Genomic DNA, 23,014 nt, shown 5'->3' on the forward strand with positions numbered 1-23,014 from the left:
CGTTTTTGTGGCCTATGTTTCTCATATATTGAGTCTTTAACCTATATGTTATTAACAGTTGTGAATATGAAAACTTAATGGCCAATTGTTGTTTCGTTTGTAATTTTTTGCTCCTGTGCACAGGTTGATATTATTATTCAGACATGTACGTTCATTTACAAATTACATATAGCTCGTCAAGTATTTTTCAAAACAATTACCTTCAAACGCGTAAGGCAATATTTCGTCTAGAATTGTGCATCATCAATATTATGCATGATTCAATGATTTAATCATTAGTCGTTAAACGATATTTCGTCTGGAGAAAGGTTAAGAATCGTGCATCGTCAATAAAATTCATGACTGTATGATTTAATCATTATGCAAACCGAAATGAATTAATATATACATGTAAAATAACACATCTCCAATGTAATGTGGACGATTTGTTCATGTGTATAAAGTCTAGTAGGCCATTCTAAAATACTAGATGACTCCTTTGTACATGAAGTATGTTTCTTTCTAATATTGGTAAAGCTCCTACAAGACAACTTTTATGTACAACACTATGTGGACGTCTGTCCATGTACATCTTTGCACTAGGAATGTGGCATACAACTAAGATAATAAGGTGTCATGATGGTATCAACATTTAACATTATCGCTTAGTGATAGACAATTTGACAGGCTTACTTGTGTAACAAATACCGTAGATTAACCGTACTTAATCTGTAATCTATTTCTTGGCACTCTTGTTCACTTCTGGCAGAAATATTTAAGCACACAGAATATGCGGGTGGAAATATATTCACTTAAATGTTGAAAAAAATGTGACACTTTGATATTTCGTGATCAATGACGAAAACCAAACCCGTTCATTAAATACTAAAAGCACAAAGGTAGTATCACACTATACATCTTTCGTTTTCTAATAACTAGTGAAAGAATTGCAAAATGTTGAGGGACACATTTACAAGGATATTTTTTGTTGTTGACTGGGAGTCTGATGAATGAAATTTCAATTAAGATGTAATCAAGATCATCCAAAGTAGGCACTATTTTGTGTCCTATCACAATTCATTACACTTTCTGTTTTGACGCATCATGTTATTTCAACACTTCCCTCTCACATAATACTGTAACGTCGCCTTGTTTTGCCCCTCCCGGCTCCATCAGGCATAGGACCATTTAATCCAGGTAGGTTTGGATTAAACTGATGTGAAATATGCCTTCGACCATTCAATCCGGGCAAATTAGGATTAAACTGATGTGAAATAGACTTAGAATTTGAGTCCCTACAATGAACTCCAGTGATACCATTTGCTAGAGCAGCAAGAGTGGCTCCGCCCAAAATACTATTTGGAGGCGGCAAGCTGTTCTCTGAGTTGCGCCGACGAAGATTTATCAGCGGCCGAAGACTCACGAAAGGATCCGTGGAGTTACGGCGGGAAATCGTGACAGGCTTCGACCGGAAGTATGTGGAGCTTTCTCTATTTTTAGCAAACATGAGAAAGGCTTCTTCCATTATTTCTTCCGATACTCCTCGGTCAGCCCAAACTGTTGTTAAGCCTATATTGTAAAAAGGAACATATAATTTTTGTTAGTAATCAGTTTTAATCCTATTGTATTTTGCAAAAACACCGGTGCAAGAACTAAAATATTATTTTTTAATAACTTAAATTACCTTTCCGTTTCAAATTTTGTATTTCCTTTGTAATTGAAGAGCGAAAATTATGGGTTTTAATAAGATATGATTTTAACAATCATTTAAAACCACTTGATAACTTTGTCATATGTTTTGTGATATATTCAAATTTCATCTATACATGCACTTTACATATTTTCATATGAAGAAAATGTTTTTGTCGTTGATTTATATTCAAATATTTGATGCTTAGTGCTACTTTTGTTTTGGTGTTTTTCGTTCTATTGAAAATTTTAACAATATCATCGTGACTTGTCAGCTAGTTTTTTAAAAGTTTATGTGACCAGTTAGAAAAGTTGTTTAGTCTACATTAGTTATGAGAATTAACTCCTTACCAGTGCACGTGGCGGCAACCTCCGCCAGGTGTTCTTTCTCGTTATCAAAGTACAGCATGTCACAAAAGTTCACTCCACTTGCCCGCTTTATCCTGTTAAATTGAAAGGTTTTAACACCATGTATCTCGTCTCTATGTCAACTATGTTGGAGAAAACCAGTCAACTCGTTCTAACAATATTGCGATGGAAAACAAAGACGACACAATGTTCTCGTATTTTGTCACTTTTAATATGATTCAAGAGTAGATTAAGTGACCTTAACGTTGTATACTTTTGTTTTAATTTATAAAGTAATCGATAAAATAAAGTAAACGATTTAGTACTTGACAAAGTGGAATATTTTGGATCCCGGGTAGATTTCTTGGTAGTCAATAAACTCATCCCATCCGAACATCTTTACGAGACGCGCACATTCCTCCTTCAGGAACGCCCTGGAAAACACAAGCATCAATTCAATAATACTTTTTCATGATGACTTCGCTATGTGATAGCTTTAGTGATTCCAAAAATTTGAGGATTGTGTCGTTTGGGGGAAATCGGAGTATTTAGAGAAAACCGATATGTCCGGCTTGATTACCACAAACCAAACTCACACTTGTAAATTAGTCCTAATGATTTGATTTGATAAACCAAAGGAAATCAGCTTATAGAGCATTGAACCCATGGAACCCTCGGTAGGTAACGATAACAATTAGCCATCAAAATTAGATAACGCTGCATCCGGTTCATGTTGTTGTTGACAGGGTTACACTTGCCATTCATATAAACACATCTTCAATAACACTGTGGCTGCTGTTTTTATACTATGGGTGCATGCTTGGATTTCAAGTGATCTCTCTTTTCGAACCTATTCATTTTCTTGCCCGGTTTCATACAACTATGCCTTAATAGAATTGCAATGCATTGAATTCGTAAATATATTTTCTGTATTTCAAAAAAGAAGACAAGGGGAGTCACTCTCGACGTTTTTGTTTAAGTATAAGATTTTGTGCTTTACATTGTTTTAAGAATTGATTTTAAATACATGAACTTGGTTTAAATTCTTGTGATTGTTAGACCAATCGTTAATCCATTAAATGTAGTAACGTAATGTTCTAATGAATGAGGAAAAATATATATCTGGATAGGTTCTGAGGAAATAGTTCTTAGGATGAGTATATTGCTATATTCAACGGTTTCTGTGTTGCCAAATTAATGCGTTTTAAAAAAAACAACAAGGTTTAATGATCGGAGGGTTTTATTAATAAATACTATAGTCAATAAGAAAATTTTAATCCTTTGAAAATTGTTGGATATATTTATTTACTTTAGACAAGAAACTGTTTGATGATATATAGTCCTTTTAGTTGCTAAATATATTCTCTTCATCTTACTTGATGGCTTATCGTCGCACTCTTCGCCAGGACGCCTATTACCTCTCTTATTTATTAGAAACGTCTAATGCATATTATAAACTGGTTATAAAATTATGTCAAAAACAACACAACCCTGTACTTAAAATTCAATTAAAACGCATACTCTTGTCTTTACAGAATTTATATGATATTTGAAGGTTACACACAACTGCTGTTGTTATCACTTAAAGCACCAGAACTTACTCGGAGGCAATTGCAATTTTGTAGCCATCTATATGCAATCTATGCAGTAGCGGTTTGATGTCAGGGAAACTTTTCACTTCGCGACCAGAAGCGTCACACACCTTGTTCTCGCCCCTGTAAAACAGTAAAATATTATATAATGATATTCTCAAATAAAAAATAAGGTGAACTTATGAGATTGCCGAAGAAAGCAAATCGCATCCCATTAAAATTATCCGTCTTAATATTTAAAAACCTAAACTTACACTGTTAAATAAATAACATAACTCTTGTAGCGATTTTCGCCAAGAATTGCATCGAAGGTCTTTGCCGGTCGCTTACAATAATGCATAAACAAAGCCTTTCATTTCCCCCCCCCCCCCTCCTCCCCAAGAAAGTTTTTATTGAAAACATAAAGAACGTGTAGGTTAAGAACACGGATATATATATAAGCATTTTAACATAACTTTTTATGTACCATTTTCATGTATTTTGGCATACCATAGGCATACGGTTTCGATTCACTAGCAATGTTTGTAACTGAATCAGTTAAGGAAATTATTTCATTAAATTATTTTAATAATTTTACAATTACTTTCATGTCATTTTTGGAGTATATATTTTATCCTTAATACTAAAAAGAATTTGCCACATTTGAATTATTCTCTAATTGCTGTCAATTATGTTGACATACAAACACATTTCGTTGATTGATCTTAGGGGAAATTCGTTTTCTGTCTCAACACGCGATGTTTATCGTTTAAAATGGTAAGCAGACGAACATATGATGATGTCTAACGAGAAATTGGGTTAAATGCATTACAAGATCTGCAAAACGCTGACAATCTATGGCTGATGAATGGTATCACCGGCGAAATCTTTTCACCTGCGCTATATATTCTGATGGATGGTGATATAATCAAAAGGTTTTCGATAATATGTAGGAATCTGCTTCAGGAATCTAAAATATATTTCTGGTGAGGTTTCGTCTCCCAGTGTCTAGATGATGCTCATGGGTTACATTATTTGCATTCAAAATGCTTGCACTTGAATTTAACATTTGATTGCCACCTCCTTTAAGTTTTTATATATATAATCTTGCTCGTCACATCGAACGTATAGAACGTCGTAAAAGAGTATTCATTTGATTGCTTTTAAGGCCAATCAGTATTTGAAAATGAGTTCGAATGCCATTTTTGAAATAAGCAGATAAAGCAGTCTCGAAATAGAACTGTTTTAAAATATACTAATTTATCGATAAATCTATTTTAGAAATTTTACTTGGCAAATAAGATTATAAAAGCTTAAAGGGACTACACACCAGATGAGACAATTGCAAGAAAAAAAAATTAAATTGTCAAACATTTACATAAAATTGATAGCGTTGTGTACAACACATTTAATTTTACTTACTGATAAATCAGATCACGTACGACACATGTATCTTTCGCAGTTTTTGCGTATATTTTCCTATTTGGAATTTATTTGGTCTGGCTACCACGTAAATTCCTGTTAATGTAAAAATAGCGTCGGTATATGCATCTCTACTACTGAAGTGACGTTTACATGCTAAATACACTCTATAAACTAGGAAACCATTATGCACTATTTTAAAACGGTTTAACTCAGCTAAGACGGCGACAAAATATTCTGTCATCATGTAAAATGATGTATTATCGACATCATACTAGCTCGTATTAACAAATCTAGGCTTTTCTTGTGGAAGTAATGTAGTTGCCGAGTTTGGGAGAATCTGATGCCTGGCCCTTTAACAGACAGAACACTATTAAGATGAGTATTTCCCCATTGTCATTTGTTTTGAGGTCGGCATATTTCTAGACGGTTTGAAACGAATTTTGATCAGCAATTATTACAAAAAAATATAAAACACTCAAACATGCAGTCCTACACACTAGAAAAAGTTGTATGTGCAACGATCTAAGAGTGTGTTCTTCTCTTACTGACACTAATTGAATTTCTTGTAATTGAAACATTAAATATCGAGGACTGATAATTTGTTTCTGGGTATTAAAGCAGTTTTGGATAAGTGCAAAGTGTGAGTATTTTACAATGCTCTTAGCTTTAATAGTTTATTCGCGTTCTTCTATATTCATTCACAAATAGCTCCAGAAAGTGCAATGATAAATAATCCGTCTAATTTAAAATGTCGGCATTTTCCATTATATAACAGAGTCAAGTAAATTAGAAAACTAGTGATACGTTTTCATCTACAGTATACAGTATAACGGTCCAGTTAGATCAATATTTATTGTATGGCATTTAATGTATGGTTGCTGCGGTCGGCAATGCAGTTTACTATATTTTGTACTATTACTATTACTATTCTTATGTATCTGTCTACTTGTACTGCGAGGTACCAGACAATTTCTATTATTTTTTATCAATCCTGTTGGAAGAGGGAAACTCTATATTTGATTGCGAAGGTGATTTACAACTACTGGTCAGTAAAACTGTGTCTTCGCTGTACCGCCCGGACGGGGTTTAAAAATGTATTGCTAATTGTCTATGATAACGAAGGACAGTGTCTGATAGTATGATACAATTTTGTACTATTACAGAGGCAAGCCAAGTAGTGAAAATCAAAATATAAACCCTGTTTTGAGGCACAAGGCAAATATCAAAACGACAATTGATTTGGGTGACAAACGTATAAACATCGGATATACAAATACAAGCACCAAACCATATCACAGAACTGATAAATAATGGGATTACCGCCTTGGAACGGTAATTGAAACACGAATTCACTGGAACAAGAGTCTACCGGGGACTTAAACTAGTTGGTATGGCCATCATCTAGCACTTGTAGTCATCTGTAACGGTACGAGCATACGACGAAACAAACCTGACGAAAGGAGGTTTATCTCTTGGGTATCTAATGTACGTAAGGCAGACATGATGTCTATCAAATCATTGAATGTTTTGAAGGGCGTCTTAGCGCCAGGAGAATATTTCGGCATAAAGAGCTCAATGAGTGATGCCTTCTTCACAAGAATGTCTCCATGACATTACTGACTCACAAAACTTGTTCTGGCAATATGTAGATCAGAGGAAATCCAATCTTAGATAAATATTTCCTTATCGAAATCAGGCCTCACGAAAACCGGTTCATATTTCATAGGAATTCATTTGCTTGTGAGTTGGTGCGTGTTCAAGCAAGGTGAATAGTCGGAGGTAATTTATTGAATGACTGATACAAATGTAAACGATCCGACGTTTGAACAGCATGCAACATTCTTTTGTACATTTTTATTGAAATTCAGCCATAAGAAGATCATATTGTTGCTGTGTTCAACAGCTTTTTAAAGCCAACCCTTGTCATTTTAAATATGAGCGAAACAATATGTAAAAAGAGCATAGGAGAAAATAAAACAGTTTGCATTGTTCAAATAAACATTTCAACAGCATGGCAACTCGAAATGCAGTTGATTGCCGATGTTATTAACAAATATCTTAAGCAACGATTAGAGCATGGTGATGGCATTCTCACGTTATAGTTTGTTGACATTAGTTGAGAACTCCAGGTGCACGTGCTCTGGGCTTATCAATGTTATCGAGATTTTATGAGTTTAAATTGCTTCGGTGCCTGTTAAGCTTCACTGATTTCAATTGATAAACATATCTGATAATACCAACTAGTTTGCTTGAATCAAAATGATATAGTTTTGCGGACTGTCTATCATTTATGCGAAGAAATAATTGAATTACACGACGTTTTGAAAACACCATGTGACTAAAGGGCCAAGTGATGAAATATTGGCAAATCAAACGATTAAAGCAACAAGAGATGTTTGTCAAGCATTATGCCCCCCCCCCCTCCCCTGAGCGCCATGTTGTCAGGATTATATGGACAATTGAATGAAATATGCATGGACCGAAATGACAGCTGATTTGTTGCCGTTAAGGCAGTTTTAAGATAATGACCATTAAAGTGTGAGTATAGAGTGTGTTATGACCATGACCTTTGACTCTATTAACTCAAAATCTAGAGTCATCAGCTGGTCACCAGAAACCTAAATGTCAAGTTTGAGGGCCATGGGTGCAGGCATTGTCAAGTTATCACTCAGACAACCTTTTATCATTCAAGGTCACTGTGACCTTGACGTTTGGCCCAATGACCGTAACATCAATAGGGACCATCTTCTGGCCAGGCCCAACCTCCAAGTCAAGTTTGAGGGCCATGGGTGCAGGCATTGTCGAGTTATCACTCGGATAACCTTTTACTATTCCAGGTCAATGTGACCTTGACCTTTGGTCCAATGACCCCTAAAATCAATAGGGACCATCTTCTGGCCAGGCCCAACCTCCAAGTCAAGTTTGAGGGACATGGGTGCAGGCATTGTCGAGTTATCACTCTGACAACCTTTTACCATTCCAGGTCACTGTGACCTTGACCTTTGGCCAGATGTCCCCCAAAAACCATAGGGGTTATCTCCTGGTCAGGCCAATTCTCCAAGTCAAGTTTGAGGCCCATGGGTGCAGGCATTGTCGAGTTATCACTCGGACAACCTTTTACCATTCAAGGTACATGTGACCTTGGCCTTTGGTCCAATGACCCCAAAAAACAGTAGGGGTCATCTACTGGTCAGGCCCAACCTCCAAGTCAAGTTTGAGGGCCATGGGTGCAGGCATAGTCGAGTTATCACTCGGATAACCTTTTAATATTCCAGGTCAATGTGACCTTGACCTTTGGCCCAATGACCCCTAAAATCAATAGGGACCATCTTCTGGCCAGGCCCAACCTCCAAGTCAAGTTTGAGGGACATGGGTGCAGGCATTGTCGAGTTATCACTCTGACAACCTTTTACCATTCCAGGTCACTGTGACCTTGACCTTTGGCCAGATGTCCCCCAAAAACCATAGGGGTTATCTCCTGGTCAGGCCAATTCTCCAAGTCAAGTTTGAGGCCCATGGGTGCAGGCATTGTCGAATTATCACTCGGACAACCTTTTACCATTCAAGGTACATGTGACCTTGGCCTTTGGTCCAATGACCCCAAAAAACAATAGGGGTCATCTACTGGTCAGGCCCAACCTCCAAGTCAAGTTTGAGGGCCATGGGTGCAGGCCCAATCTCCAAGTCAAGTTTGGGGGCCATGGGTGCAGGCATTGTCAACTTATCACACGGAAAACCTCTAACCATTCAAGGTCACTGTGACCTTGACCTTTGGCCCGATGACCCCCAAAAACAATAAGGGTCTTCTACTGGTCAGGCCCAACCTCCAATTCAATTATGAGGGCCATGGGTGCAGGCATTGTCGAGTTATCACTCGGACAACCTTTTACCATTCAAGGTCACTGTGACCTTGACCTTGACCTTTGGCCCGATGACCCCCAAAAACAACAGGGGTCAGCTACTGGTCAGGCCCAACCTCCAATTCAATTATGCGGGCCATGGGTGCAGGCATTGTTGAGTTATCACTCGGATAACCTTTTACCATACAAGGTCACTGTGACCTTGACCTTTGGCCCGATGACCCCCAAAAACAATAGGGGTCATCTACTTGTCAGGCCCAACCTCCAATTCAATGATGCGGGCCATGGGTGCAGGCATTGTTGAGTTATCACTCGGACAACCTTTTACCATTCAAGGTCACTGTGAACTTGACCTTTGACCCGATGAGCCCCAAAAACAATAGGGGTCAGCTACTGGTCAGGCCCAACCTCCAAGTCAAGTTTGAGGGCCATGGGTGCAGGCATTGTCACGTTATCACTCGGACAACCTTTTATCATTCAAGGTCACTGTGACCTTGACCTTCGGCCTGGTGACCCCCAAAACAATTTTCATGTCAAGTTTGAGGGCCATGGGTGCAGGCATTGTCGAGTTATCACTCGGACAAGCTTTAAAATTATTTTAACTTTAAAGGTCACTGTGACCTTGACCTTTGACCTGATGACCCCCAAAATCAATAGGGGTCATCTACTGGTCACGCCCAACCTTCATGTGAAGTTTGATGACCATACGTCCAGGAATTGTTGAGTTATCACTCGGACAAGCTTTGGTCTACCGACGGACCGACCGACCGACCGACCGACCGACCGACATACCGACATGCCTGTGCAAAGCAATATACCCCTCTTCTTCGAAGGGGGGCATAATAACTAGAAAATTTGTTAATGTGTAATGTTCTTCGAAGGGGGGCATAATAATTAGAAAATTTGTTAATGTGTACGTCAATGAATCTGCAAACTTAATATTTAAAAGTCAATATCCAGTTATGGCTTGCGTCTGTGTTCTAATTGTTATCATTTAAATTTAAATAGTGTTGCTTGTTTACCAAAATAATATTGATATTATTTGAAAGGATAAATGCATACTGACTACTTTTAAGACAAAAACATGACATAAAAACATTATATATAAAGTTATTGTAGTTATCATTTTTGTTCATTATTTCAACCTTATCGGACGTGAAATACTTATTTTGTAATGGGTTAAGTCCAAAAATCGCGTTTGTTAAATTGTGTTTTTTAATAAGTTTTTCTGCTATATAATACCAAAACAATTATGAGATAGCACCACCAGGAAAATTCTACATCGGATTTCGTAAGTGATATCTTCATCATCAAATCATTACAATTGTTAGAACATATCTACGGTTAGTTTTAATTCTATTTTATATTTAGTTACTTGAACACATGCGTGTTTGTATGAGTCTATGATGCTGGCGCATTGCTAGTGAATTGCTAGCTCTATGCATGCGCATTAGAAAAAAACATTGTTAACATATATTCAATTATTTTTGTTATTTTTTAATATACAGCGCAAAGGTTGAAATCTATTTAATTTCCAGAATCACCTCAAATGCAAGTCTTCAAAACGCACAAGTGCTTTAAGAGAATGAATACTTGTACTTTGATGTGTCCAAACAACATATTTTAGCCTCTTCCTCAAAGATAATACAATATAAACTACAAGGTTAAAGCAAAATCCCTTTTTAAGGCAACTCAAATTCATTTTATCCTCACCACCAACCATATATTGATGAAGCCCCTCAAAATGTATGTATTATAACAATGATTCATCTGCATAATTTATCTGACATGCTTGCACTTAAATATATATGTTATGTTAGACATGAGACTATATGCTAACGATATGCAAAAATAGTGCACATAGTTTTGTTATGGATATGTAGGTGCTCATTCCGTTTATTATGCAAAGACTTACCTTATAGTTTTACCTCTAATAAAACAACAAGAGTTCAGTTAAATAGGTAGCACAAAATGTTTCACTGAATATATGTTATTATGAATTCTGAGATTAACGAAACTGCAACACAACTGACAAACACATAACACACAGCACGGGGTAAGGAGAAGGAATTCAAATGGAAATAAATTCCATTGCAATCCAGAAAACGTTTAAAACTACACACACGGGGGAAAAAGATTGGTTTGTACTTACACTTGTTTGAACGGGAGCTCAATATTAATTTGTCGATCGACCCAAAACGGCCATAGCGTATAGTCTGAAAACAGAACAAAAATCATAAAAGATACTGAATAGTTTATGCGCATGTGTATTATCTAACATGTCTAGCTAGTAACTTAGGTTTATGCAAATATGGAACGCCAAACCATACCGCAATAAGGGATCGCTAGCCAATAATTTAGGCTAAATGCATATATTGCGTTGTTACGGAAATGGACATTTTAAGCCATGAATGCTTCCGAAGCATACTGAACAAGTTATTTGATACTCATTTAATGTGTCCTAAGATTTGTAAGTATTAAACATACGATATTTGCATATTGGTGTTGCTGGTTTTGTGATCAGTTTACACAATTGTTTTTTTTTTCATAAAGGTTATTCTTTATCAAACATATTTTAATGTTTTATTTTACAATAATAATGTAGTTCCAAGATATTGACTAATAAAATGAAAACTACAAGAACAAGCCCAGGAGCGGATTTTGTTTTATCCCTAACATATTGCTGACTTTTGCTTTCATTTGCACGAACTGAAAGTTATACATACCTATGCAACGTGCCTTTGACTGACAATGACTTGGGATTCTACTTTCTATGTAATTCAGTTCCAACGAATATTTGGAAACAAATTACATAAGTATGAGCAATACATCAAAGTAAACTAAAACAAAAACCATTTGCTGTTCGGCATGATCAACTTGAAGACAAATGGAATCATGTACTTCCACTTTGAAGAGGATCATAATCATATAACACTCGTTATTGTTGAATATGAAGTCCGTGACCTTTTTCTGTTTTGAAATTACCCTTTATTGTAAAAATACACTTATCAACACTTATTATATACATGAAATCAAACATGAATAAATATACGGAATAACAACATCTTTTAATCATATCAGTAACCTCTGTTATAGGGTGACGAGAAAAGCTGTTGATGATCTTGTTATTATGCATAGTTTAGTTAGCAGCAACAAATATATGATTTTACATGCATTCTGTGCACTAGACAATGCACCGTTCTACAACAAAACAACGTAATTCTTAGACCTGTTATTTTATTATAGTAAAACCATAGTGTTTATTCAACCTTTACATTGACACAGTTTTCCCTAACTACCTATCCTTATGTTCAGGGTCGAAATTCCAGAAATTCCAATATTTCCGACGTTATAACAGAATAAGTCTGATGAAAGAAGAAACGACGTGTTAATTTTCCGCTCTTGAACAACCTTTACATTCCATTCACACTCTCGTTATGTCAAGTTACGACATCAGTAAAAAATTCCATTTTCCATTTGTTATTTTCAGAAAATGATGTTTTGATAAATCGTTTAGAAACTGCATTTGTAATAACTTAACATTGATTGTTATATTGGATTTTCACTTCAAGGTCAAGGTTGATGATGAGGTTTTTGTTTTTGTGTTTTTAATTAAAGATCAAGGTTAATGTTATTTGTTTTATCGGACTTTCACTTAAAGGTCAACATCTAGTATTTACATGTTTGCCTTTTTTATATTGCGATAGAGAATGGTTGCAAACATTGTTGTTTTGCGCTTTATAAAATATATTTCCTTTTGTAATTGTTTTGGCAATTTGATATTTAAATTAAATAAGGGTATTAATTTAAAGTGTTTTCATACCAAATAAGACGATTTATGTTTGTTTAGATAGGAAATTCGCAAGACTTATTTAAAAGAAAAATATGATAAACTTGGGCAGTTCTTAATAACTCCGATAAGAGTACCTCGATTTGAAAGATAAACGTAAACAAGCTATCATTGATTTGTTCATTGATTTATTTTCGCTATAAATGGGAGTTTGATTTCGTTTACCTTTCTTGTTTTGTTCTAAATCGAAGTTGATGTATCGAATTAATGCGCGTCTATATTTTCTCTGTAGCAACCATATCAATTTGTGTGTTCGTCTATTTTATTTGAACACAATCGCAATAATAAAGCTTATACATCTTTATGTCAAACACAGAGTTTACACAATTGATATATCACACAGTTTTTCAATTAAAATTGATTGCTTCCTCACAGATAACCATCGAACAAGTATGTGCTATAGGAACACCATGGCAGTCAACACAGTATTTTATAAAATACGCACGCCTTATCATACAATTTCCGGTAAGACACCACATAAAGTGACTGATTTCTCTGATATAATTGCTTCCTTGTCTTTTGGCTTCCCGTCCATTTCAATCTTCCCAAAGCATGACAGTAACCAAACTTGTGTCAAGAGCATTAATTCACCGTTGAAATAAATTTCATTATTGCATTATGATACAGAACAGGGAAATAAACCCATCTTTCACATTATTTTGACAAAAAATATAGCCAAATCTATTATAGGTCTGGCTTTGAAAAGCAGTAAAAACACGTGTAAAAATACATAATGAAAAGCGCTGGTTTCAAAAGAGAAGTCAAAAAGTCAAAAAGTCAAATTCACAGCAGTTCAGAAACGCAATGTTAGTTCTCCAGACTAAATTGTCTTCTGTTTTATAAAGTTATATTCACATTCGCCTAGTCCTTTGTGTAGATAATACTTCACGTTAATATTGTATAATACGCAAGGAATTATGACGTCATTGTTAATTTCAATATTGCATTCCAATTGGATAAGCGCGACTTCATTTAACCAATGATATACGACCTTACAAAATCAGCTTTTCTTTATACAAAAGTATCTTGCCTGTTACACTTCTTTATAAACAAATACTCAATTGCAAAATATAGTGCTAATGTTTAATCACAACGAATATTTCTTTAAAATTGGTTTAATGCTGTTTGAACTCACAACGAATATTTCTTTAAAATTGGTTTAATGCTGTTTGAACGCAGTAGGGCTAACGAGAATATGACCAAGAAACGCGAGCACGCTTCATGGAATTTGCTCGCGCGCCATACTGCATGCTTACAACATAAACGCAACAACTTCCGCTTCCGGTGTCAACAACCTGTATTTTTCCCTCGCACTTCAAAACATGTAAAAACCTCAACTTAACCCTCTTCCCGATGCAAACGTGAAGCAGCAAACTTTTCTAATGGGTAAAGGCATTAAATCCCACTCAAAACAACACCCTGGCTTAGACTCTGAACATTCAGACAGACAAACAAGGACAAATCGAAGCCAGAAAAGAAAAGTTATCTCCCCTGGTGAAAAGTCAATTGACAAAAAATCAAGACATTCCTCTGGGTCTGACATTGGTAGCACTGACAGCAGATGTAAAAGCTGGGTAGATAATCATTGCAACTCTGAAACATTTGTAGAAATGTCCACTGCTAGTGCTAGTGCTCATGCACATATAAATACCTCAATGGAGACAGCATCTAACAGCAGTATAAATACTACTCCAGTCAATACCAGGAGTGCCCAATTTACACCTCAACAGCACCAGCAGCAGTACATCTATTCACCAACACCTGTTTATATGCAGTCCCCAGTCCAACTGGGGTCCCAGATGTCACTTCAAGGACCTCCCCACCCAGGAAACCCTCATCAAATCTCCATATTAGCAGATCATGATATACAAAGAATTGTAGACTCACTGAAGATCTCACTAAAAGATGAAATAAATGCCATAGTGAATGTTGCTATACAGACTCAAGTTCAACCCCTAAAAGATGAGCTGACACACTTAAGGGCAAAGGTCATTCACCTTGAAGGTGAAATGGATGCAGCAAACCAGTATAGTAGAAGAAACTGTATACTGATCAGCAACATGAAGGAGTTGCCTGAAGAAAATACCAATGATATTGCCATACAGGTGGCAAAAGAAGGTGGCCTTGATATTACACCCTCTGATATAGACAGGTCACATAGAAATGGCAAACCTAAAGTCAACAAACCCAGAGACATAATTGTGAAGTTTGTGTCCTACAAGACCAAACATGATTTTATGAAAATCAGAAAACAACTAAGGCAAAGGAAAAGCCAAGCATATATCAATGAACATCTCACCTCATTCAGGGGTGAACTTGCCTTCCAATGCAGACTCCTGAAAAAGAATCCCAAATCCCCTGTACTTGACACTTGGACCTATGATGGTAACATCTACATCAAAACAGAGGTGAAAGGCCACATGATCAGAGTCAACACCCACAATGACCTGGTTCAGTTTGGTTATAACCCAAACCAATCTATGAACTGAGAAGTGCCAGTGTTGGTCTTTCAGACATGAAGTGCAACCATTTGAGTCTTAATTAATCTTAAAGTGTTATGTCATTTGTCAAGATTAATTTCTGCATTAGTTTTGATGTTTAAACAATGTTTTCTCTTATTTGCACCTAGATCATCTAGGTCATGCACTAACATACATGTTTTTTACTCAACATTGAGTATATATGTACATATCAGAGAAACTACCTATTTGGATATAGATGGTAGATGGACTTACAGTATACATCAATTTCTCTGTACATTCAAGTTATAATACATCTTGGTTAATATGTATATAAAAGCCAAAATTACCTAGCTAGCACAACATCTAATAAGCAAATATGTTTCATATAGTCATTATGCTGACAGCAATATTTTATGTATATGTGTACATGTGTGTGTGTGTGTGTGTGCGTGCGTGTGCGTGTGCGTGCGTGCGTGCGTGCGTGCGTGCGTGTGTGTGTGTGTGTGTATATACATATGTATGTGTGTGTGTGTGTGGTGTGTGTATATATGCCTTTGTTATATATGAATATATTTAAACATGTTGTTGCTCTTTTTGTATTTTATTTTCAGTTTATAACCACAACCTACATCTAAAAGTAATTGTACTTAACACTATAATTATTATTCTCATATAATTATATTTATAATTACTGTCTATATTGTGTCATCTTGTTCATCATATTACACTAGTAGATATCTAATCACATTTTCATAACATCACAAGATTAAATCCGCTTCAACTAACAGCGTAAAACTATGAATGGAAAATTTCATTCAGAAATACAACATGTATGTCAAATTAATTCATGCTTATTTTGAGGAAAGCGTGCAGATTTGTATACATATTAAAGGCACATTCTAATTCGTACTGCTCGATTAGAGTCGTGGCTAGTCAAGCGGTAAATAATACCATTGACTGATGAATTATACTAATCGAATATTCTTATTTTATCTACCTCATTTTTGATTTGGTTGCAATACTACGGTATCAAACATATAAACGATCAGATTATTTTGAATGTTATAAAAGACACTTTTTTGCAATTACATGTAAACTTAGAATACCAGCTACATACATTGAGCACAACTTTTATTCTCACCGTACGCTTAAATATGAAATTACACTTACCCTAACACTTCTTTTAAACAGGGAACTCATCACATTTATTTTCTTGTAAAATGTATTCTTACTTCTATTCACTAACTTACTTTTCACTCTATTCTTTCTTCTTTCTATCCCATGGCGGTACTGGTCAGACGGCTTGTGGACACCCCTCATTCCTAGCGCCGTTTGATCCTGGAATCACTTTTATCCATGTCTATTGAATTAGGTACATTTCGAATGAGGGTAGGTTTGTTCTGTTACTATCAATCTCGTGCTAAGGGAATCAAATGCCTCACTCACTTTGAACTTATTTGCTGGCTAGCAATGCTCCTACTCTGTTCTGGAGACGTTCATGAAAATCCTGGCCCTGCACATTCTCTATCCTCTTCCTCTGAAATCCCAGTTGACGTTACTGGATGTCTTAATGTCGTCCACTATAATGTTCAAAGCTTCAGTAGTAAAAAGGATATCTTGTACGCTGACTTACGCAACTTTGACATACTAGCCTTCACCGAAACATGGCTCTCTTCTAATTCAGTAACCTCCGATTTGATATTTCCGAACTTCCATGTTCCGTACAGAAGAGATAGACTATCCGATGCACATGGGGGTATTATTGTATATATTAAGTCAGATGTTTTTGTATTAGAAAGACATGACCTCGAGATAAATGACCTTGAATGTATTTGGCTTGAACTGCGAATTAAAAATAGACGCATTCTACTTGGAACATTCTATAGACCTCCTAACTCCAATCCATATGTCCTTGAATGTATTACCAACTCAATTTCATTGGCTGTTGATACAGGTATCAAAGATATTCTTATCACAGGGGATTTTAACCTAGATATGAATAAACCCTCAACCCGTCAAAAGATTGATTCTATCTGTCAACAGTTCAACTTGACCCAAGTAATTCGAGACCCTACCCATTTTACCGAATCCTCTGAGTCTCTTATTGACCTATTTCTCGTTTCTTCAAAAGATATTGTTCTCGACTGTGGAGTAGGTGAACCATTCCTCGAACAGTTAGTCCGATATCATTGTCCAGTCTATTGCGTCCTACGCTTCGATAAAACTGTCGGTTCATCATTTAAACGAAAGGTCTGGAAATTCGTTCAAGGTGATTATGCCAAACTAAGGAACCTTATCTCTAATTTTGACTGGCAGTCCTGTGTGCACACAGATATCAATATATATACCGATAATTTCACTAACCACTTCATGACTATGTGTGAGACATGCATACCTACTAAGACTGTTGTAATTCGCAATAGGGACCCCCCTTGGTTTCATAACGAAATCCGAAAATCTCTTCGACAAAGACGGCGCGCTTATAGAACGGCGAAACGTATAAATTCCAAACACCAATGGTGTATATACAACCAAATACGAAATCGCGTTACCAACCTTGTTCGAACTGCCAAGCAGTCACATTATGACAAACTAGCTACACGACTTAAGGAAAAAAACATTGCCACCTCCGATTTTTGGAAAACCATAAAGAACTTCGCTATCTCAACAATTTCATCTAAAGAAATCCCTCCACTTAGCAATAACGGTACTATCTACGAATCAGATACGGACAAAGCGAACCTATTAAATAATTTCTTCCAATCCCAGACTCTATTAAATATACCAAACAGGCCCCTCCCTTCCTCCACTGACAGTGATAATCCAAAACTTCAAGACTTTGTTATTTCACTTCAAGATGTAATCGATTCAATAATGGCTCTTAAAACCGGCAAAGCAACTGGACCAGACTTAATAAATAGCTATGTACTGCGCGAAGTAGCAATTGAAATTTCTTACCCACTCCGTGATCTTTTTAATACCTCACTTCGTCTCGGTAAAGTACCATGTAAGTGGAAGTTGGCTCATGTCTGTGCTATTTATAAGAAGTCTGACCCTCAAGATGTTGGAAATTATCGACCAATTTCACTTTTAAGTGTTGTCAGTAAGGTTCTTGAAAGAATTTTGCATAAGTACATGTTTAATTTCTTGCGTCAAAACGACCATCTATCATCATTTCAATCTGGTTTTGTTCCTAAAGACTCCACTGTCAACCAGCTCGTATCGATCTATCATTCTTTTTGCCTCGCTCTAGATGAAGGTAAAGAAGTAAGAGCAGTATTTTGTGATATTTCGAAAGCCTTTGATCGAGTATGGCATGACGGTCTTATCCATAAACTTCGTGAAAGTGGCATTACCGGTTCTTTATTGTTATGGCTTCGTGATTATCTCAGTGAACGTAAACAACGTGTTGTTCTTTCTGGTTCTATGTCTGATACAGTTACAATATCAGCTGGAGTTCCTCAAGGCTCAATTCTTGGGCCGCTGCTCTTTCTTATCTACATTAACGACATTGTTGATGATATACAATCACATATTCGACTCTTCGCAGATGATACAACCTTATATATAATTGTCGAAGACCCCGTGTCTGCTGCACAGCAACTTACTAATGACCTAGACAAAATTCATATGTGGGCTGAGAAATGGCTTGTAACATTCAATCCTGCAAAAACCAAATCGCTATTATTCACTAGAAAGTCTAATAGGCATATGCACCCCTCAATATTCATGAATAATACAGAAATATCTGAAGTTACAACTCATAAACACTTGGGCGTCACACTTTCTAGCACCTGCTCCTGGCACGATCATATTCAATCCCTCAAACAGAAGGCTTGGCAGCGAATTCACTTCATGCGATCATTCAAATACGTTCTTGATCGTAAATCGCTTGAGGTTCTGTATTTTACATTCATTAGGCCTTTGTTGGAATATGGCGATGTTGTCTGGAATAATCTGACGCAAGCTGACGAGGATGACTTAGAAAAAGTTCAACATGAGGCGGCCAGAATTATATCCGGTGCAACTCGTTTAGTATCTTTGACAAATCTTTATGTTGAAACTGGAATCGAGCCACTCAAAGAAAGGCGACGTAAACATAAACTTATCCTATTTTACAAGATGTTTCACTCTCTTGCACCAGCATATCTAACTACTCTGATTCCAACAAGAGTTGGCGACACTACTTCGTATAACCTTCGAAATGCAGCTAACCTTCGAAACATTTCATGCAAATCACAGTTGTTGACGAGTTCATTTCTGCCATCAACTATATCCGCATGGAACGCACTCCCGGAAGAAGTTCGTACATCGCCATCCGTGCCCTCTTTCAAATACAAACTTAATAAGAACAAAAAACAAGTTCCTGACTTCTACTACGAAGGTGACCGCAAATCTTGTGTCAATCACGCGAGGTTGCGTATGCACTGCAGCAACCTTAACGAGCATCTATTCTCAAAAAATATTGTCAACAGCCCTAATTGCCAATGCGGTGAAATTGAGGACACTTTCCACTTTTTCTTCACCTGTCCATTATATAACGTCCAACGAAATTATCTCATTGCTCAGTTATCCACCGTTGGTCATTTGTCTCTTCCACTATTACTCTTTGGATCGAAGGAAGCTTCATATCAAACGAACAAACTTATCTTTGACCACGTCCAGAACTATATACGCCAATCTAAACGTTTTTGAGTACAAGCTCCAACAAACTTTATCCCGATCCCGATCTGACCAGTCCCTGTACCACCTTGCTTATCACACCTTCCTTTTCTTCAACCTTTATCCTTTCTTCCTTCTAACTAATTGATTACAAACTAAAACAACTTGTTTTTACACAGCATAGTCTGCACCATTCGATAAGATTATATTTATTCGAGTCACTGCAACTTGCGCACCAGCCTAGCAGCGTGAATGACATACAGAAGAGAGACATAGTATAAGCCTCAAGGCTTTCTTCTCAATTCTGTGTACACTATTGTTTTGTGCATTATTTACATGTTCTTCTCTTTCAATGCATTACTTATTTGGTCTTTGTTAATTTGGATTATGCTCAAATTTGTTAAACTAAACTAATTGTAAATATTATATCGAAATAAATATTGTTTAAACCAACATAAACGCAAGAAACATGCGATTGATCCTTAATTGAACACCGTCAGACTAATTAAAAACCATACTATCATACAAAAGAAGTTTTCTCAAAATTGCTCACTATCTTTTTCACGACGGCAGGGGCAGAGTACTTTTTCGTTTTGCTATTTAGGTTATCCATCTGGAATGAGTTTATCCTTTTGATAAAAGTGTAGGACTACATTAACTTGTCTTTACAACAAGTATCGATCTTAAAATTTTCTAATTTTGCAATAACGGATAAATGAATGGATAGACATTAAGTTGACACTCTTATCGTTCAAAGACGGTAGCCCGAACATTTAGTTCAGTTTAAACATTAGTCTTGAAAGTAGATAGAAACAAAATATTTTTTCATAATTCATTGTAAGAAAGGAGGAAAAAGGTTTGTTTGGTGTATGTGAAATTGACTGTTATCCTAATGTGTTTCTTTGGTGTCTGTTTGCAGTTAGAACTCTGGAATAGTCAAGCTGATAGCATGTTTTGGATATTTGGTCTGTCCCGTTAAATTTCTAAGCATGATTTGACACAGTCGAAGTGAGCAAGTGTTTGCTGTTTTATGCACATATAGTTTAGTCAATTCACGAATAATACTGATTCACCATATGTTAAATGCTGAGGGCAAATCAATGAAGTTCAAGCAAGGTAGGAAAATAATTTAACAATAAACAACCACTTCCTACAATGGTATCAATGTCACTGAAGACTTCATATAACACAGCAGACGTTTCGTATGTTAATCCGTCAGCTTAATGACTCGAGATTATCTACAGATGTAAACGCAATCGATAACAATGAGGTTAATTCGATAATTACTGTCAAGAGAAAGAAAAACTATTTCAGCAATGAATTAACATTAACAACAGATTTCATTGGTAGAATGGTAAGTTTTCGTGTGTTGATCAACCAGTGCTAATGCAAGTTGTTTGTAAACGTACTTAAAATAAGTATACGCTCGATATTTTGATGCGTTTCTTTAACGAAACGGCGTAGAGCATTATAATACACACATTGCAGTGTATTTGCTCAAAACACTGATAGATCCATATCTGTAATGTTTCGTCCTCATTTGCTCTGTACAGAAACGTATTTGCAAATATCAAAAAGTCTTTCCCGTTCTAAACCCGTTTCATTATAAGTGCAGTATAAAAATGCATATTTCTGTGTTGTATTTCATTTTAAAAAGCTCTTATTTTGTATTTTGTAACTATATTATCATCATCTATACACTGTTTAGTTGGTGAATATGCAAGCTACCTTTCCAAGATACAATCACTAACGTCAATGATAGTTATTTAAATCCAGGGAATGCCATTTCAAATCAAATAGTAAAACCCTCCAAAAGTAAGAAAAGTTAAAATGATAAATACTTTTCAAACATAGACCTTTTTATATTTTTACCACAGATTTATAAGAAATAACATTTTGACTTCCATATTCACCGAGAGGTTATTCGATGGATATGATGACGGAATGTAACACATTTCGATGTATAATTATAGGTTATTCAGAGATGCACTCCTACTTCAAAATACAATTTACCACAATTGAAATATTTTTAATATACCAAAAAAGAATGAACAAATGTCAAAAACAATGGTTCTTATGAAGGATTACGAGTTTAATTAAAAAGACATGTGCAGAAAACACAGTATTTTTACCTTATGAGAAGATAGTAGATCACAGTGAATCCTTTAATATCTTTAAGTTTTCAGTTATAAAATACACGGTTGCAATTTTGGTAAAAGTATTTAATATTTTTCATAATTGCATTATTTAATAAGTAGTTTAAGGTTTATCACTCAAAATGTATGTTTGTTATAAAGTGTATGTATTGATTTTGAATAAGAGTGTCACTTTAACATTTGTTCTGTACATTATGGAGATATGTTTTACGTTTTAAGCTGTCAGTTTTCGTGACAATCGAGCTAGAAGAAGAAAAAAGTATAAACTAAATGTGAAGACGATAATAATTGTATATTAAATTTTCGTACCAAAGCGTTAATATTGGCTCTTGTAATAGAACGTAAACTTGATGGAACAGCCTGCTAGACAAAATGGTCACGAATACCTTGTGTAAAGTCAAAGAGCTACGATGGAACAATACATAGTAAACTATTATGGACCATACATGCTTTAAAATAGAAAATATAATTAAATGTTAAGATTACCGACTTGAAACAGCCAGCAAAACAGGAATGATACTTGTTTTTGCTGTTATGATTTTAATTAAACAATACTCTATAACCTAAATGTTCTTAGAAGATAAAGTACAAACGGTAGATATGCCATTACACAATGTACAATGTATTATCACACGTGAAACTAGACAATAATGTGTCACACCAAACAACACCAGTCAACAGAGTATCTGATAAGATTCCTTGCTCCTTGCCACTTTATATAATACAATATCCAGTAAGACCCAACATGTAGTTTCGGATCCCTCTGATAAAATCTCTTTGACAACTTTTCTTCAATTGCAATCTTCCCAATACGTTACAGCGATCTTGCTTTTTTAATAATATTCATAAACGCTTATATACTCGTTTATTCATTAAGAAACGGTTGAACGTCGTTCTGCTATAAACAATTGAACAAAAATCTCTTTAGGTTTTGGACTTTTGTGTATGTCATTGTAGGTGTTCATGGTATTATTTGTAACAACATGCATTAACTTGCTCGTGAGGCGACTAG

The 23,014-nt window shown here is 35.8% G+C and overlaps 1 protein-coding gene across 1 annotated transcript; it reads right to left on the reverse strand.

Moving 5' to 3' along the window:
• Positions 1 to 296: 296 nt before the first annotated feature.
• Positions 297 to 12,008, reverse strand: LOC128230729 (uncharacterized). The gene is made up of 7 exons (XM_052943175.1): positions 11,936 to 12,008; positions 11,025 to 11,088; positions 10,788 to 10,802; positions 3,618 to 3,731; positions 2,343 to 2,450; positions 2,020 to 2,111; positions 297 to 1,548 (listed from the first exon to the last, which is right to left on the reverse strand). Exons 1-7 carry the CDS (start codon positions 12,006 to 12,008, stop codon positions 1,106 to 1,108), a joined length of 909 nt encoding a protein of 302 aa, XP_052799135.1. The 3' UTR covers positions 297 to 1,105.
• Between the last annotated feature and the right edge of the window lie 11,006 nt (positions 12,009 to 23,014).

This window comes from Mya arenaria, chromosome 4, assembly GCF_026914265.1.
Source record: "Mya arenaria isolate MELC-2E11 chromosome 4, ASM2691426v1".
Classification (NCBI taxonomy): Eukaryota; Metazoa; Mollusca; class Bivalvia; order Myida; family Myidae; genus Mya; species Mya arenaria.

Coding starts and splice junctions, on each gene's coding strand:
- LOC128230729 (XM_052943175.1), bottom strand. CDS start 12,008: ATGCATAATAACAAGATCATCAACAGCTTTTCTCGTCACCCTATAACA. Junction 2,451..3,617: donor AAAATTGCAATTGCCTCCGA/GTAAGTTCTGGT, acceptor TGTGTTTTCCAG/GGCGTTCCTGAAGGAGGAAT. Junction 1,549..2,019: donor GGTTGCCGCCACGTGCACTG/GTAAGGAGTTAA, acceptor TTTACAATATAG/GCTTAACAACAGTTTGGGCT.